Source organism: Lipotes vexillifer, unplaced genomic scaffold (genome assembly GCF_000442215.2).
Source record: "Lipotes vexillifer unplaced genomic scaffold, Lipotes_vexillifer_v1.1 scaffold762, whole genome shotgun sequence".
NCBI classification, from domain to species: Eukaryota; Metazoa; Chordata; class Mammalia; order Artiodactyla; family Lipotidae; genus Lipotes; species Lipotes vexillifer.
In genome coordinates, this window is record NW_006772276.1 from 455,438 (window position 1) to 474,030 (window position 18,593).

At 39.6% G+C, this 18,593-nt stretch overlaps 1 protein-coding gene across 1 annotated transcript in view; it reads left to right on the forward strand.

Moving 5' to 3' along the window:
* The first annotated feature begins 246 nt into the window (after positions 1 to 246).
* The window catches only part of SLC44A5 (solute carrier family 44 member 5), a 197,778-nt gene continuing 179,431 nt past the window's right edge, over positions 247 to 18,593 (forward strand). The window contains exon 1 of the mRNA XM_007447371.1: positions 247 to 449. Coding sequence (XP_007447433.1) covers positions 247 to 449 — 203 coding nt within the window. The remainder of the gene's footprint in view (positions 450 to 18,593) is intronic.

Consider the following 18,593-nt stretch of genomic DNA (forward strand, 5'->3'; position numbering starts at 1 on the left):
CTTGGGTCCTGTTCTCTCCTTCAGCAAGGAGTTTATAACCAGCCTCTTTTTCAGATGATGTAGGCTTAGCATCACATCTGTCTTGGGCTTGCAGACTGCCAGGTCTTTATAGCAGGGTTCAGTGAAGGCAGGAGAGAATGAAATCGGCTACAGAGGCTGGCTCCACCTGGGCAGCTGCCTGGTCCCTTGCAGTATACCGGGCATGCTACGCTCAGGCACAGTTGGGTGAGCAACAGCGGCCAGAGCATGTCCGATTTGGCAGGCAGGGCACTGCAGTGGCAATTCCAGCCACCAGAAGCTGTTGGAATTTCAGATAAATGGCAGCATTGTGGCTCTGAGGGTTCCCTCTGTTCAGACATATCCAAGCTGGGGAGTTGGAGTACTGTGAACAAGATTCAGTCTTTGGGGCTGGCAGGAGTGAAGCAGGACCTCGGGGTCAAAGCCAGGAGGTGAGCTCAGGAAACAAAATGGAGCTCTGGGCAAAGCAACTAAGGCAGAAGCCCGGGCTTTCCCACAGATGGGCCCATCACGGTGGGTGAGCACAGGCAGCTAACAGGAATGCTGACACAGATCAAAGGTTTCATGAGTGCTGGGACTGGCACCTGGAGCCTAAGGGGTGGACAGAAGTTAGGGTCCTACTGAAAAATGTCAACCATTGTGTTTAATTCCTGAGTATTCTACAAACGAGTTGTGTATTACAGGTACTGAAAAATGGGCTCTGTGGGAAGGACCATGCACTTCTATTTCAATAGCTCATTCTTTTAATTAAAATAATTTTTATTACTATAAAAACTATAAAAAGCACCATATTCTAATCACCATATTCTAATCACAAACTTTATCATGTGTCCTTCCAGATCTGTACTTTTTTACAAGAGTGAGATTTTGCTTTATATGCTTTTTGCTACCTGCTTTTTTCAGTTAACAATTCTGACTTTTTCAGTTCAACAAATGTTAATTTTATCTAGTATTCATTCTACATTCAGATTTCCCCAGCTATTCCCCCCCAAAACGTCTTTACAGCATTCTGTCCAAACCAGGATCTAATCCAGGGCCAGGCCTTGCATCTGGTGGTTTATGTCCCTCAAGTCTCTTCTAATTGACACAGTTCCCTTTTCTCCTAATACTGACCTGTTGTCCTGCGGAATATCTCACTTTCTGGATTTGTTTGGCTCCTTCCCAAGAATATAACTTACATTGTTTCTTTATCTCCTGTATTTCCCATAAAGTGTAGGTTAGGTTAAATCTAAATGATTGGTGGATTCCTATTAAACATTTTTGGGCCCGAATACATCCTAGGTATGCTGCATCACATCAGGAGAAACATAATATCTGGTTGACCCACCATTAGCGATGCTGAGCTTGAGTCTGGGATTAGGGTCCTGGTTCTTTTTAATAAGATTCTAGCAAGAACATGACTCTCTCACCAGTTTCCCACCTGGTTCCACTCATTGCTACTCCCTTCTCCACCCCTATCTCTAACCAATCCTCATCCCCCTAAACACCTTTCAAGCAAGAAAGGCAAAAGTAAATAAAGGTAGTGAAAGGCAAAGCAACCAAACTAGAAAGTAGAGTCCACTGGCTCCTGTCTCCAACCTCATACTGATTCTATTGCACTGGATACAAGTCGGCAGGCTGCATATCTGGGCACTTATCTCACTCTAGATGCCAGTCTTCCCAGCTGTTGCCAGGGTCAGAATAACTTGGCTTTGGTGTCTGTACACACCACAAGGCAATCTGCATAAGATATGAATGTTCACACAAACAGCTTTTGAAAAAGACATAAGCTCGCACAGAAAGCTGTCTCAACCATCTTGTAAATTGATCACACCAAAAAAAGAACTTGGATTTTTTTACTCATTGTGCAAAATCTGGGAAGAAGGAGTCAAAATTATATTGTACAATATTCAGACTAGGAAATAGGAGACCTGCTTTATTTGTTTATTTTGTTTCTTTTTAAACAATAAGACTATGCAAACTTGGTCAAGTACTTTTTTTTTTCCCCCACTTGCTTTTTTCTTTTGCAGTACGTGGGCCTTACGCAGGCCTCTCACTGTTGTGGCCTCTCCCGCTGCGGAGCACAGGCTCCGGACGCGCAGGCTCAGCGGCCATGGCTCATGGGCCCAGCCGCTCCACGGCATGTGGGATCTTCCCGGACCGGGACACGAACCCGTGTCCCCTGCATCGGCAGGCGGACTCTCAACCACTGCGCCACCAGGGAAGCCCTGGTCAAGTACTTTTAACGTTCTGAGTTTCCATATTCCTCATCTCTAAAATGCAGATAATATCACTTATAGTGTATAGTTGTGAGGATTTAACTATGTCTATTAAAAGCACCCATATTACAGTGAGTACCCAGTTTCCTCTACCTCATCTGCTAGGGCTGAGATTGCTGATCTGCTTCCTGCCATGACCAGCTGTGATCCTGGAGGGGCCTGGGCCTGCAGGTGGAGTTCATGAGTCATATTAGTATATTAGTTCATTAGGTGGGAGAGCTGGGGAAGATCAGAGCCGAAGACTCAAGGCATGGGCTGACCACTGTTATTGTATGAGCTAGCATTTGATTAGAATGGTACACTGGTGGGCTTTTCAGAAAAACCATTGTGACATGTGACTTTTTAAATCAAACCTCAAATTTTGTCGCTTTTTAGTATATTGGGGTATTAGAGACTAGTCTTGTCACTTAGGGCCCAGGAACAGGAATGAAGCAGCTAGTATTGGATCTTGACATCTTATTCTCTCTCTCATGCACTAAGCCTTGCACATATATGCTATAGTCTAATAAAACCAGTGGGAGATGGCCATTCTCATGATATTTGGAAGCTTTATTTGGTTTTACAAATGGTAAATCTGAAACCTATATGTCGAATGAAAAAGCTGGGAAGTCAGATAATGCTTGTCATCCTGATGAATGTGGTCCAGCATTGCTATTTTTGAAGTGGGGAGGGGGAGAAGAATGTCATAAAAAATTTTATGAATAATCTTTAATTTTGTGGTAAATTTGATAGTACTAGAGGCTAGTAGTTGTGCTGCTTACGAGTAGATTCTGGAGCCACACAGACCTAAGTTTGAATTCCAGATCCCCCACTTGCTAGCTGTGTGACTCTAAGCAAAGATTAGACTCTAAGGTTCACATTGCCTCTGGGAGCCTCAACTTTTCATTTTTTCAGAAGCGAACTGGTTATTGTGACTATAGCAAGGGTTCTTGTGAGTCTTAAATTAGGTAATGTTCATGAAGCATGGCTTTGTGCCTAGTAATTACTCAAAAATCGGTTGCTATTTTAATTATCATTATTATTATCTTTTCCAAGTGAACACAGTTTGTACATATTCACTTTCCCTGGACTCTTTATCACAACTCTGGCTCTCAATGATTTATTATTGTTAGTCAAAGCTTAGACCAAGTGTTGTTATTTCTGCCCATCATGCCTATAGTGGGAATGTTTTTCAATAGCTTTCATTAATGGGTGGCAAGTCTGATAAAGCACCGAAGAATGGGGTATTCATAGAAAGTATTAATATCTTTGTTGAACATATGTATGGGATTATTTGAACCTTAAAGCCTTAGGGTGCTATCATTGTTCACTATGGAGCTTGCTTCCTTTTTTTTCTTTCCTGCAAGTAACCCTGAATTTTACCTTCCAAATTGAATGGGCTGTGCTAATAGCTATCATGTGGAGCTTCTGTTAAAGCAAAAGGCCACACATAATGTGGTTAAAGTGAAGCTGCTGAATTTGAAATACATCTCTTTTCTCTAGTCTACAATGGCTATTCTGCATGTAGTTAAAGATATTTAATGCATATTAAGTTTCTCGAGACCAATGTGCCTTCTGAGGTCTAAGTAGTAACATAAAGTGAAAGTAAACAAAGTGCCTCATTTTTTTTTTTTTTTTTTTTTTTTTTTGCGGTACGCGGGCCTCTCACTGTTGTGGCCTCTCCCGTTGAGGAGCACAGGCTCCGGACGCGCAGGCTCAGCGGCCATGGCTCACGGGCCCAGCCGCTCCATGGCATGCGGGATCCTCCCGGACCGGGGCACGAACCCGTGTCCCCTGCATCGGCAGGCGGACTCTCAACCACTGCGCCACCAGGGAAGCCCAGTGCCTCATTTTTTGATGCCGAATTTTGCAAGACTGTGCATATATCATCTATTACATTGTACAAGGCATGGACAAAAATGGAAGAGTTAACAGCTTTATTCCCCTACCCCCAAACTCTTACTTCCAGCATTTTCATACAGTCTTTAAACAAAACTTTTTATTGAAATATAGATTTACAATGTTGTGTTAGTTTCATGTACAGGAAAGTGATTCTGTTAAATATATATATGTATATATGTATATTGTGTGTGTATATATATATATATATATATATATATATATATGTTCTTTTTCAGATTCTTTTCCATTATAGGTTATTATAAGCATGCAGGGTTTTTTTACATTTCAAATGTTATCATTTATGATGCTTTATAGTAATGATTTTAAATTATTACCTCTTTTATTTTATATGTAGTAGTTTGTACCTCTTAATTCCCTTCCTGCTTCCCCTATCCCCTCTGGTAACTGCTAGTATGTTCTCTGTATCTGTGAGTCTGTTTTTGTTTTGTCATATTCATTCGTTTTATTTTTTGTGAAAACATACAGTATGTATCTTTCTCTGCATGCAGTTTTTTATTTTTAATTTAAGATTAAGTGTTCATTATCAGTGAATTCAGGTATTCACCAGTCCAGCTGACTTTGTTATTCTGTGCATTAAAGTTTAAGGACTAGGATTTTTAGGGCAGGGAGAAATGGGTATTGAGCTCCAGAGTCACAAACTCCTACAAATAAAAGATTTGTTTGACCTTTGTGCTTTTTCCTAGGAGAACTACCAGCCACTTAGTTAGAGGGCAAGAACTATAGTAAGTCATAGTCTGAGTGTTAAGTACTAAGTTAGTCTAAGAATGCTTTATGACAGTCTATCGATAACAAATACACGATTCTTTCAAACTCTAGGAGCACCTAAGTATTTGGTTGATAAAGACTAATTGCTGATGAAGACTTTTCGGGTTCGTTCAAGTGGCTGATTTCTACCTCCTGAAGAGTTTCCCTCTCTTTCGAGTTATAAAAGAATCCCCCAGGAAGAGCATCATATAACTACTGATGCTTCATGACCCCACTTCATCCTATACATGTTGTTTTCTTCTGGTCCTTCCATCCCAGTTTGTGACTGACACATGTGTCTTCTTTAAATCTCTTTTTCTGATGAAGATCTCCACCATCAGGCTTCTTGGATGTTTCGTGACACTCTGAGTATCTTACTCAGTCCTCTTTGGTTGGTGTCACCTGCCTTGCTCCTCAGTTAGCCCCTGATAGTTGAGTCTTACTACTCCAAGTGTGGGCTGTGGACCAGCAGCCTGGGTATCACCTGGGAGCTTGCAAGAAATGCAGACTCTCAGGCCCTGCCCCAGACTTACTGAACCAGAATCTGCATTTTCACAAGATTCCCAAGTGATTCACGCAAATGAAAGTTTGAGCAAACCTGGCTTCAAGAACTGTTCTTCCTTTATGCATTCTAATAGCCCCTGAGATCTGCAAATAGGTACTTTTCTGCTGTGACTTCCTACATTACTTGGGTTCCAAATCCTCAACTAAAAAAATTATCATGTATGCACTTTCCTACCTCTGTTCTCAAAGCCACATTTTGGACTCTTGTGTACTTAAATTTTACCTATGTAGATTCTATTGTTTATTACACTTACGTAGCATTTTATAGTTTTCAAAGTTCCTTCACACAGATTTTGTTAGTTGATCACATATGATCCTATAAAGAGGAAAGGTAGGTAATATAACCTTTTGAAGAGGCTACTTTATAAATTTCCAGTTGTGATTTTTTTTTTTAACCTTAGGGGTGAAAAATGTATCAGCAGATTTTTTTTCTCCTACCTTACAAAAAAGCAGAAGCCAAGCCTTTTGGGGCTATCAGAAGTCAGTGAGTTGTTCTGATTCAAAATGTATCATGGGGCTTCCCTGGTGGCGCAGTGGTTGAGAGTCCGCCTGCTGATGCAGGGGACACGGGTTCGTGCCCCGGTCCGGGAAGATCCCACATGCTGTGGAGCGGCTGGGCCCGTGAGCCATGGCCAGCTGAGCCTGCGCGTCCGGAGCCTGTGCTCCGCAACGGGAGAGGCCACAACAGTGAGAGGCCCACGTGCTGCAAAAAAAAAAAGTATCATGATTCAAAACCATGTTTTACTGCTCAGTATGATGAAAGTTATATTTTCATTCATAAGTCTTGCCTTCTTAATTAGGATAAAGTAATTAGGCCTATAATAAAATCTTCATCTTTCTGATAAGAATTTTGAGATAAATGAGCCAATGGAGAATAAGCCCTCCACTTCTGGTATCATAGCCCAAGGTGAGAGGGACCACTGAGTACAGCTTCTCCTTGAATGGACACGAGTCAAAGAAAAGGAAAAAGTCCAACATAAGGTATTGAGACCTTGAGACCCTATGCAACTTTCATTGTCCCAGAGAAAATATATATGGGGGAACTCCCTGCTGAATCATGGCCTGGTAAGAACTGTTGGGTTTACATGCCCTGAAAGTGCATCTATACTGGGGGAAACACTCCCAGATCCTAAGAGTGTTACACCCAGAAGTTAGGGGTGAATGGGTAAATAGGCATTGCAAGCGGATTTGGCAAGTGGTGCCATTTTTGTCTTTTCTCTTTTGTCCATTCACTCAACATGTACACTCATTCTTAACCTTACGTTTAAGAAAGTGTAACTGTGATTGTCAATGTGGGTGAGCTTGGAAGAATTGGAGTGTTGTTGAGGTTAGCCCATAGAAAACATTCTTCAACAGCATCCTGTTTCAAAGAAATTGAGACCTAGAGAAACCCATGGCTTGCGCCCATGTGCTCCATCCCCTCTGCTGTTACGAAGAAGGGAAATCTTCACCATCTCTGAGGTTAGTACCTCCTCAAGGACCTTGCTATGAAATCCTCCTGCCTCCCTTCTGCACCATTCCCGTCTAGAAACAAACATGCCTTAATATCGGCCACCTGAAGTTTTAAAAAATCCTCCATTGACCCCCCTCATCATCTTCCAACTACCTCCCCATTTCTTTGCTTTGTCTCACAGAAAGCTCCTCAAAAGCATTGGCTAGAGGCACTGACTCCACTTTCCTCCCTCCGAGCCTCTCATTAACCTTCACCAACTGGAATTATCTCTGCTTTACTTCATAAAACAGCTTTTTACCCAAGTTTCCAAAAACTTCTATCTTGTTCCTCTAATGAAAAATTATACTTTCTCACCTTATTCTCCTTTAGCAGCATTTAACACGTGCAGCCACTCTCTCTTTTGAAATACTTTCTTCGTCTCCTTCCATGATGCCACACTCTCCTGATTCCTCCTGTCTCGTGATATCTCCTCCTCCTCTGCCCATTTACTATCTGATTATTGGAGGGCCCCCAGGACACACTTTTTCTTTCTGTATTCTCCTAGGTGAGTTCATCAGGTCCCAGAGTTCTAAAGCCCATGAATATGCTGTTAACTCCTACATTTTTATCTCTGATCCTGATTGCTTTGTCTTGCTGCAGACTTGTTGGTTCAACTTTACATCCCACCAAACCTGCTCTTGTCTCCCTATCTTCCCAACTCTAAGAAGGGCTCTAAACTCACCGTCTCCAGTGCATCACTTCATTCAAGCCACTGTCTGTTATTTACATACTTACAGTAACCTCCCAACTGGTTTTTTTTTTTTTTTTTTCGCGGTATGCGGGCCTCTCACTGCTGTGGCCTCTCCCATTGCGGAGCACAGGCTCCGGACGTGCAGGCTTAGCGGCCATGGCTCACGGGCCCAGCCGCTCCATGGCATGCGGGATCCTCCTGGACTGGGGCACGAACCCGTGTCCCCTGCATCAGCAGGCAGACTCTCAACCACTGCGCCACCAGGGAAGCCCTTCAACCCATTTTTTAATTAAAAAGGAAAAGGGAAAAAAACCCTTTACTATATATAGATATATCTGTATGTATATCTCTATCTATATACATACATATATATAATATATCTTTAGCATTGTTAGTTTTATTTTTCATGATAATTTCTACCTAATCTAATTTTACTTGGGTCAAATTGTATTTTCTCTTAAATGTCCGCAGTGTCAAAATGCCTGGGTTAAAATGTTCTGCTGTACTTTTAATTGCTTCTTATTATTTTCTCAGTCAGGATATCAATATTAGCTAGAGCTGTAGCAAAGGAAAATTATTGCTAAAACAGGTCTGACTTCAAATAGAAATTCCAGAAAGCCTAGAGACATCTTGGGGGGAACAAATGTAAATTTAAGGGAAAAGGACACATTTCTTCTTCAGGCAAAACATGTTATATAAAGGTGACTTCTGATTCCCTGGGAAAGAGCTCTTCCTTACCTTGGAACTTTTATTTCCCCTGGCAATCCAAGCTGGCTTCCTCTCTCTCCATAGCATTGAGTGCCCCTTGGCACAAACTATTGCCATCAACTATTCCACATCTGTGTGGACAAGAGCCTTTGGAAGCAGGAACTGATTAAAATATATAATTTCCTTACAGTATTAAATATGACACCTTTTATTATAGTTTTTGATGGCTTGGTTTAAGTAACTGAAATGTATATGTCTCTCATTATTAAGTTTTGAAATTGTTTGGACTTTGCCTGCCTACTCTTCCAAATTACGTAGGTAAAGTTGGCTTTTCTAGAATGGAGTTCATTTTATTTCCCAAATGTTTTTCTAGTTTTGGATTTTCTTGAGGATTAGGAAGGTCGAATGCTATGCACTGTTGAAAGCTATCTGAGTCTTTGGGGGTGTTGATGTGACAGCGACAGCAACAAAATATTTTCATAGCACAGTAAGTGTGTGTTGTACACTATTCTAATCGCTTTACGTATGGGAATTTACTTAATCTACCCAACTACTCTTTGAGGTTGGTTTTATTTTCCCCATTTTAAAGGTGAGAAAACTGAAGCATAGAGAGGATAAGTAACTTGCATAAACAAGCACAGTAAAGATCTGGCACAAACTGCATAAAGTTTTCTGTTTTAAAAAAGACTTTGTATCTTGCTTTTAACTAAAAACAAACTTTTGATTTCCCCACCTTAGGAAATGAAGCGAGCCTGTAATTTCCCACTGACATATCCTTGCTGCCCATAGATAGATAGAGAATGAAGTCTGAAATATTTGCTAATAGTGGATTGATTCCTCCACTTGTTTGGTAGCTACCAAATCCAATAGAAAACTGAAGTGATTTCTCCACATCAGACTGAGACCACAGTTCCGATTCTCTTTCCTGACAGACTTCTTAGTTTAGGTCTTCTCTGTAGCACATGCATGTTATTCCTATAACCAACAAAACTGGTCACTATTATTAAGGAGTTTGTGAGGACAAAGTACATTCAGTCGAGATTTATTAAATTCTCAATCTCTTATTACTTAATTACATTTAGTGTAATTTTTACAAATTTAGTGTAATTTTAGTTACATTTTCCCTCCCATTCCTGCGCTCTTTGACCCTCCTCAGTCTAGATTTTGTAGTAGCCTAGTTGACTTCCTTCCTTCCCTTCCCAACTTTTGTGTGATCTTCTAGAAAAAATTTTGCGGTACGGGGGCCTCTCACTGTTGTGGCCTCTCCCGTTGCGGAGCACAGGCTCCGGACGCGCAGGCTCAGCGGCCATGGCTCACGGGCCCAGCCGCTCCGCGGCATGTGGGATCTTCCCGGATTGGGGCACGAACCCATGTCCCCTGAATCGGCAGGCGGACTCTCAACCACTGCGCCACCAGGGAAGCCCAAAGATTCTCTTTTGGGTGGTGCTCAGTTTCCTGTATGATTGCTGCAGAAAACCAACATTCTGAATTTTGGTTGAATGTTCTGTTTACAACCTGTATATCATAATCTTTAGTAGGGTTGCCCTGGTTTGAATTTTATTCCTTCTGTTCCCTCTCTACAGTTTATGAGACTGACTCTGGTTTCCTGCTGGTTCTCCATTCTCTCCACTTTGAATCGAAGCAATCTGTGTAGGCTGTATTCTGTATTTTCTATCTCTTGATTTTTGGCAGTTGTAGGCATTTTTATTCAACAAGGATTTATTCAGGATCTATCATATGCCAGGTGTTTAGAGCCTGAAGGAACCTTGAGGATCATCTTCAGTCCCTTCCTTTTAGAGGTGAAGGGTTGAAGTTCAGAGGTTTTGAAGGACTTGCCCCAGGTAGTTAGTGCTGGGCCAGTATTAGACCCAGATCTTAGAATCTGTGCTCTTTCAACACCATGCTTTTCTGCCCTTACACATTTTTTAAATACATTTATTTATTTATTTATTTATTTATTTATTTATTTATTTATTTATGGCGGCATTGGGTCTTCATAGCTGCTCACGGGCTTTCTCTAGTTGTGGCGAGCGGGGGCTACTGTTTGTTGCGATGCGCGGGCTTCTCATTGCAGTGGCTTCTCTTGTTGTGGAACACGGGCTCTAGGTGTGCGGGCTCAGTAGTTGTAGCTCGCAGGCTCTAGAGCTCAGGCTCAGTAGTTGTGGCGCACGGGTTTAGTTGCTCTGCAGCATGTGGAGTGTTCCCGGATCAGGGCTCGAACCCGTGTCCCCTGCATTGGCAGGCGGATTCTTAACTACTGCGCCACCAGGAAAGTCCTGCCCTTACACTTTTAATTGGAGGATTTTGGTTGTACCTAGACGTCCATAATATTCTTAAATTTCCCCTAAAAACTTAAAAATATTAACAAGTGTCCCCTAGTTTTTGTAACCAGAGAGCAAGGATGCCTTATTATGCAAAATGGGTCCAGATTCCTACCTTATGTTTCCAGAGAATCATGATACATGTTTGCACATTAACAAGAGTTCCCACCTATTTATTTCTCTACTTCTGTAGCTACATATTTGTGTTTTATCCCAGTTTGGTTTGCTCTTGTAAGATAAGGTGAGAGCAGAGCACTTTAGCATAAGGACAAGAAGTAAGGAGTACTTACTCTGTATAAATTGCACGGTAAGCACATCTTTCGGCATTTGTAAGGACATACCCTTGACCATTTTTGTAATGCTTGAGAATACTCTGACAAATATGCTACCTGAGCCTGAGTCAGTTCCAGTAGCTGGAGAGATGAAAGGAGTTATAAAAGAATGGAACTATTTTAAGTGCAAGAAATTCCAATCAACAAATCCTTAAAGTAATACTCTTCTTTCTAAAATAATAGTTTCAGATATAGATAGGTATAAGTATATATTATACTTATTATAATATATACTTAATATATTAAGTATTTATTATAGCCTAGAAATACAAACAGCCCAGAAATTCCTTCCTTCTTTCCTCCTGCAACTAAAGGAAATCCTATAATGTTAATTTTTGAGCTTGAAATTCCTTTCCAGGTAACCAGGCCTGCCTTAATGCCAGAGGGTGGAACATTGAGGAATATAATTTTTCTCTTCATTGAAGAAAGCTCTTCAGTTAGAACCACGCTTAGCAGAAAAAAAGCTAAGCTACTCAATTTTATTTTTAAACATAGATAAATAGTATCTTAGCAGCTCAGAACTTGCTGAGAAAACTGGATTGCTTAAATGGGAAAGTGCAGTTGGGGTTTGAGAGCATGAGCTGGTAGCAGGGACATGAGTAAGCAACTGGAAAACTTCAGCTGGAAACCTGGTAATTGGTTAACGCGGTTCACCTCTATTTTTCATTCTTTTGGTGAAGCTTTACTTTTCCTTTCTTTACAAACTTAGCTAACTTCAGTTATTGAAAAAGAAAGCTATTTGTTTTTTTATACTGATGAAACAGCAGAACTACATTTAATTGTAAATGTGAAAAAGAATCAATTCTTATTTTAAATAATAATTGTGTGCCAAAATTATAATTATGAAATTAAAAATCAACCTCTGATTTAAAGAGACCAATTTAAATTGTTTTCAAAAATGAAATAATAATATACCTTCAAAATAGAAAGTTCTATCATGGCAGATTTGTTCTATGAATCAATGTTATCATCTCAATTTTAATCATTGCATTGAAAAGAACAAGTAATTATTTCACACCAGTTCTTTCTTTTCCTTATCTCAGGAACTCCTGAAAGTTTTGATCATCCTTAAAGCCAAAAATACAAAAAATAGTATTATTTAAAAATATTTCTGATGTAATACTTAGCAGGTTATTTATTCTATACCAAAATATACAAGTAGTAAGAAGAAAACAATTAATCACTCTTGCTTTCTTTGGATGTCTTCCATAAAACCATAAGAATAAGAGAGATGTGTGCCTGCAAGGAAAATTTCCATTGGACTGTAGTTTAGTATTGCTGACAAATTTTAGTGTGCATTTAACTGGTGGGTATACTTAATGTTCCATACATAAACGTCCAGTGTTCTAGGATAGATTGTGGCAGAGTGTGGAAACAGTAAACATAGGGAACGTTCTCATAGTTACATGTCCCTCGGGAAGCAGAATTCCTTTTAACAATAATAGACACTAATAAACAATAATAATGAATTTCTTGGAATACATTTTCAGGATGTTTGATTTTGAGCATTCAAAATACTAATTTGTCCTGAATTTGTGGGTGTCCCGTGTGTGTGTGCGTGCATGTGAGAGAGGGGGAGCCAAAGTCCATTTTGTTATATATCAAGGTACGCATTTAAAGTAGATTTTACAGACACATTTTCCAGAAAAACTGAATTGATGCTGCCAAAGTCAGAGCCCATTAGGATCTACAGAACAAATAATTACTCAAGTCAGTGATTGTGGTAAGAACCTTGACCTGATTGGTCAGATGGTCTTGTTAAATGTGATACTTAGCAGGGGACTTTTTCTTTTTCTTGGTTACTCTGTCAAATAATTCTGGCTAAAGCAACATGTCCTGATAATACTGACATTTTACTCCAATACCTGACTTAGTGATATACCAGCCTAAATAAATATTCATAAAAATTGTTAGTTATTTGTTAAACTTTTATAAACCTAGTTCAATGCTCTTCTGCAAATATACAAACCAATGTATTCCTTAAGCACAGGGAACATGATATAAAAGTGCAATACAAAAAAATTGGCTTTTTATGTAATGAACATATTAGACTGAGTCATTGGCATAAGAATCTCTATCGATACTTTAAATATACTAAATATGGCATATGCATGCTTATCAGACTTCTGTAACTCATACCAGTTTCCCCTGTGTTTCATATATTCACTGCATCTTTTCAGGGGGCTTTTAAAAAAATTATTTTATTGAAGTATAGTTGATTTACAATGTGATGGTGATTTCTGCTGTACAGCAAAATGATTTGGTTATATACGTATATATACATTCTTTTTCATATTCTTGTCCATTATGGTTTGTCACAGGATACTGAATATAGTTCCCTGTACTATACAGTAGGACCTTGTTGTTTATCCATCCTCTATATAGTAGTTTGCGTCTGCTAACCCCAGCCTCCCACTCTGTCGCTCCCCTACCCCCCTTCCCCTTGGCAACCACAAGTCTGTTCTCTATTTCTATGTTCACTGCATCTCGATTGACATCATTTCAAGCATTTTTTCCCCTAAAGAATCTGCTGGAGAACCTTGACTGCGCAAACTCTTATCCGTTTTCTGTTCTATTCTTTTTTTTTGTTGTTCTATTCTTTTTGTATGTTTACTAAGTACTTAAACTATGAATCAGGTATAGTTTCTAGTATGAAATAAAGTAGCTCATAGAATAAAAAGCTTTCCTAAGCAATAGTCTAGAATGGTGTGTGTGCATGTGTGTTTGTGTGTGAGTGTTTAAGAAGCACAGAACTAAAAACAGATTAGGGTAAAAGCCCTATTAATTTTTTTTTTTTTTTTTTTTGCGGTACGCGGGCCTCTCACTATTGTGGCCTCTCCCGTTGCGGAGCACAGGCTCCGGACGCGCAGGCTCAGCGGCCATGGCTTATGGGCCCAGCCGCTCCGCGGCATGTGGGATCTTCCCGGACCGGGGCACGAACCTGTGTCCCCTGCATCGGCAGGCGGACTCTCAACCACTGCACCACCAGGGAAGCCCCATATTAAATTTTAAAGGCAAGTTGTTTTCCAAAATTTCTGAAGTTCTGGAGTAGGTTTTCTGGAAACGATGTGCGACATTACTTATTGAATCATATTTGTTGGTTTTCTAATGAGATTTGAGAACAGGGTTCAATTCAAATTAGTAAGAAAGATAAAACTAGCTGATCTGAACAAGACTTTAAGCTAGCTCTGACCGTATTTATGCGTCTTCCTCCTGTGTGATTCACTATTTTCTTGACACACTGAATTTCTCCATCTCAGGTTTTCCTTTCTTTACCCACTCGGCCCAGGCTCTCACCAAGTCTAGCTCAAATGATACCTCCTTAATTTGAAGCCTTTCTTGGTGTCTTCAACTGAATGTGAACTGTCCTTCCATCACATTACCTGAGGTCTTTGTATTCTCCTTCGAGAACTCTTGGAGTTCTTGCTGAGTTACAATATTGGTGTGTTCCCACTTCTACACTGCAATTTCCTTCTCAAGAGGAGCACTGTTTCTTATTCGTCTTGAGCCTCACAGTGTAAGTGCTCAGTGAAATAAAATCAATTCTGTTCAGTACTCAGAGAAAACTGTTCAGCGGTCGAAATCAACTTAAAGGGAAGTTTTCAGTCAGGACACGTATTTTAAGGACCCTTTGTCAGTGAATAGTACCCCAGGTTGCTTGAGCCTCTTAAGTTCAGAACTCTTGGAGATGAGATTTGTGAAGGCACTTTTGGTCATTTTGGCGGCTGGAAAGGCACCAGAAGCTGAAGACAAGAGAGGATGATGTAAAGGTGATCCTTTCCTTTCTCTAAATTCTCACTGGTAAGATAAAGGAACACAGAGTGAGTGGCATGGGTGTGGGAATTAAAATTGAGCCGCGTTTTTAGGAAATCAGTAGGGAAGGAGACGGGAAATTTTTTTATTGAGGACCTGTGATGTGTCAGACATTTTACATATGATATTTAAAGTAAAACTGTAATAATCATAATGATAATGCTTTCTCATGTTCATGGAAATATCTCACACTTTTTTTTTTTTTTTTTGTGGTACGTGGGCCTCTCACTGTTGTGGCCTCTCCCTGTTGTGGCCTCTCCCATTGCGGGGCACAGGCTCCGGATGTGCAGGCTCAGCGGCCATGGCTTACGGGCCCAGCCGCTCTGTGGCATGTGGGATCTTCCCAGACCTGGGCACGAACCCGTGTCCCCTGCATCGGCAGGCAGACTCTCAACCACTGCACCACCAGGGAAGCCCTCTCATACTTTTTACAAATGATTTCACATCATGATCTCATTTGATTTTTCAAGCCGTGACTTAGGTGGTGTATCGATTATATCCTTCAACAGAAATTAAGATATAAAAAGGCAAAATTTATTCAGAGTTACATATTGAGTCAAAGACATAAGACTTGAATATAAACTTTCTGTTTCTTGTTTAACTCTCTTTCTACTACATCTTTATATGTTATAAAACCCAACAATGTAGTTTATAGGTGTTTTATATAGTTGTCTTTTAAATCAGTTGAGGGCCTTTTATTTTTTCATGTGCATCAACACTGGTTTTATTTTGGGAAATATTTTATTGTGGGAAGTTTTTGTTTATTAAACACAGAGAATACCATAATTTAAAAGTTTTGACTAAATATATATTGCTAAATAAATAAACACATCTTACTAACCTCTCACTTCTGACTCTAACTGATAACAGAGTGGGGAAAAGTGGACATTAGGAAGTAGATATACTTGTAATAACCTATAATGGGAAAGACTCTGAAAAAGAATATATATGTATATATGTGTGTGTGTGTGTGTGTGTGTGTGTATTAAACTGAATCACTTTGCTGTACACCTGAAACTAACACAACATTGTAAATCAACTATACTTCAATAAAAAAACAAGTAGGTGTAGATTTCAGAGGTAATGGGGAAATGTTTCTCAGTCATCTACTGATTTAAGTGTTGGCCTAAGTGGAGGACGGTAGCAAACTCTCCTTGGATTGGTGTCATCTTGGCATAGAAAAGATGTCCCAAACTCCATTTTACTTGAGTACACAGGGTTACCTAATAGACCTGAGTCAAAAATAAATGTCTTAGAAATTCTGAAGAGTTTCTAGAAGAAAGAGAAGACTTAGGAGGTTTTAGTTAAGAGCTCGAGTTGGTTGGACCACTGGCTGGCTGATCATTGGATTTTGAAAGCTACCTTAAATCAGTTATCATCCCATTGATCAGGAAGCCTTGGGAATGACTGGGATGGGGCTGTAACCTGAGTTATCTTCAAAATGCCTAAAGTACCCACCTGTGCACAGCTATATAGACCTTTGCATAAAGCTGCTCTAAAGGGTGCTATCTCCAGCCTCTAAGAGCCTTTTCCTGTGGCCCTGGCATGATCAGGGGAATTTATGGCTAAAGTAACAGACAGCTGCAGTGATTCTACAGGTGGAATCTATATGTGTTCTTTAGAGGTAGGAACTGCTCTAAAATCCCTCTAAAATATTTCACTTATTTACAAAAAATAGTAGTGGGAGGAAAGGTCATGTGTTAATTTACAGGCCTTTGGGGTGAATAAAATGTGAAGGAAGAATCATCCTTAGAAAAGTGTAGCAAATCTTGCCGTATATTATTTCTTCTTTATGAACGTGAGGCTAGAGGTGGCACCCATCTTTGGCTGCCTCAGTAGTATGAAACGACTATTGGCAGGATCATCACTGAAATAACCCAAGTGACTAGGAAGCGCTTGAGAAGTGTACACATTCCTTCTGGCTGTGACTTCATCTTCATTGTCTCTGCGGAAAGCAGCTTTGAAATCTGGCATTGAAATCTGGCGGGCAGTCAGGCTTTTAAAATGTGAAAGCAATCCCAGTCTCCCAGTTCCTCCCACCCGACCCCTTTCCCCTGGGATTGACACATATACATTACTGATACCATGTATAAAATAGCCAACTGTTGGGAACATACTGTATAGCACAGGGAACTCTGCCTAATGCACTGTGATAACCTAAATGCGAGGGAAGTTCAAAAGGGAGGGGATATCTGTATGTGTATGGCTGGTTCATTTTGTTGTGCAGTGGAGGCTAACACAACATTGTAAAGCAACCAATTAAAATTAATTTAAAAAAATGTGAAAGCAGGGCACTTAAGTCAATTTTATGATGCGTTCTGGCCGATAGTTGCATGTGCAGCATTATGAAAAGCCTAACTGGCATCAGTCTGTGTTAGAGAGTGAATAAAAAGTAGCAGCACAAATAACTTTAAAAAGACAGATCTAGGAGACAGATCTAGATTATTTGTTCATGATAAATATTTAATCAGCAGCTACTATGACTCAGAACCACTGTTCAGAGTGGTGGGGCATACAGCAGTGGACAAAACAAAGCCCCTGCCTTCTTAGAGTTTATATTTTAATGGAGAAGACAGACAGTAAATAAAATAACTGCATGATGACTAATGTAGTCAAAATATTACTATATTTTGAGTCAGACAAGTGACTTGCTGAGATAACACAGATTTTGCAGCTGTAATCAAGGTCATAGCTGGTTTCTTTGTTGATTCACTAAATGGACTATTTGAGTCTTTGGATTTGAACTACCAGAGTCTCTGAAGTAATATGGGTATCCTCTGTGGGACTTTTTCTTTGGAAAAAGTAGAATTTTATTTTCCATGTTTGTGAGTTTGGGTGTGTTTATGTGTGTGCCTGAGAAAGAGCATATGTACAGCTGTATGGATTTCATAAACATATTGATAAGGGGAAAAGACAATGCCCCCTCGCATTCCATTTATGTAAAGCCAAAAATAACCAAAACTAAATTATATTATTTAGGAATACATAAGAGATGATAAACTACAAGAAAAACAAGGAAATGATTCTCATAAAACTAAAGACAGTGATCACCTCTAGCAAGGAGGTAACTGCTTAGTATCTCATGTATGACTACCATAATTTATTTATCTTCTCTACTTTTGATGGACATTGAGTTGTCTTAAATTTTTGGCTATTACAGATGTTGCTACCATGAATATTATTGTACATGTATCTTTATACATACAGTCAGTAGTTTGAGATATCTATACTTAGGAGTAAAATTGCTTGGTCATAGGGTCAGATCATGCCAAACTCTTTGTCAACATCATCTTATCAAGCTTTTTACTTTTTGCAAGTGTTTTGGGGTTATATAGTTATTTCTTTTTTTGTGGTTTTCATTTATATCTGCTTAATTATTAACAAGATGGAATATTACTTTATTATTGACTGACCATTTGGATTTCCTCCTCTGAAGTTCCTACCCAAGTCCTTTGCTCACTTTTCCATTAAGCTTTCGGCTGGTCTTTTTCTCTTTAACAGTAGGAGTCTGTTATATACTCTGGGTATTAGTAATTCAATGTTATAGGTGTGATTAGTCTCCTCTGTGAATGTCTTATCCCTCTTTTTAGTGAGTCTTTTGATAAACAGAATTTCTTATTTTTGTTGCAGTTAAATTTATCGTTTATTTCCTTTATGACTAGTACTTTTTGTGCTATTGCTTAATAAATCCTCTCTCTGAGGCTTTATGATTTTATCTTTCACTTTAAGTTTTTCTGGAATCGATTTTTG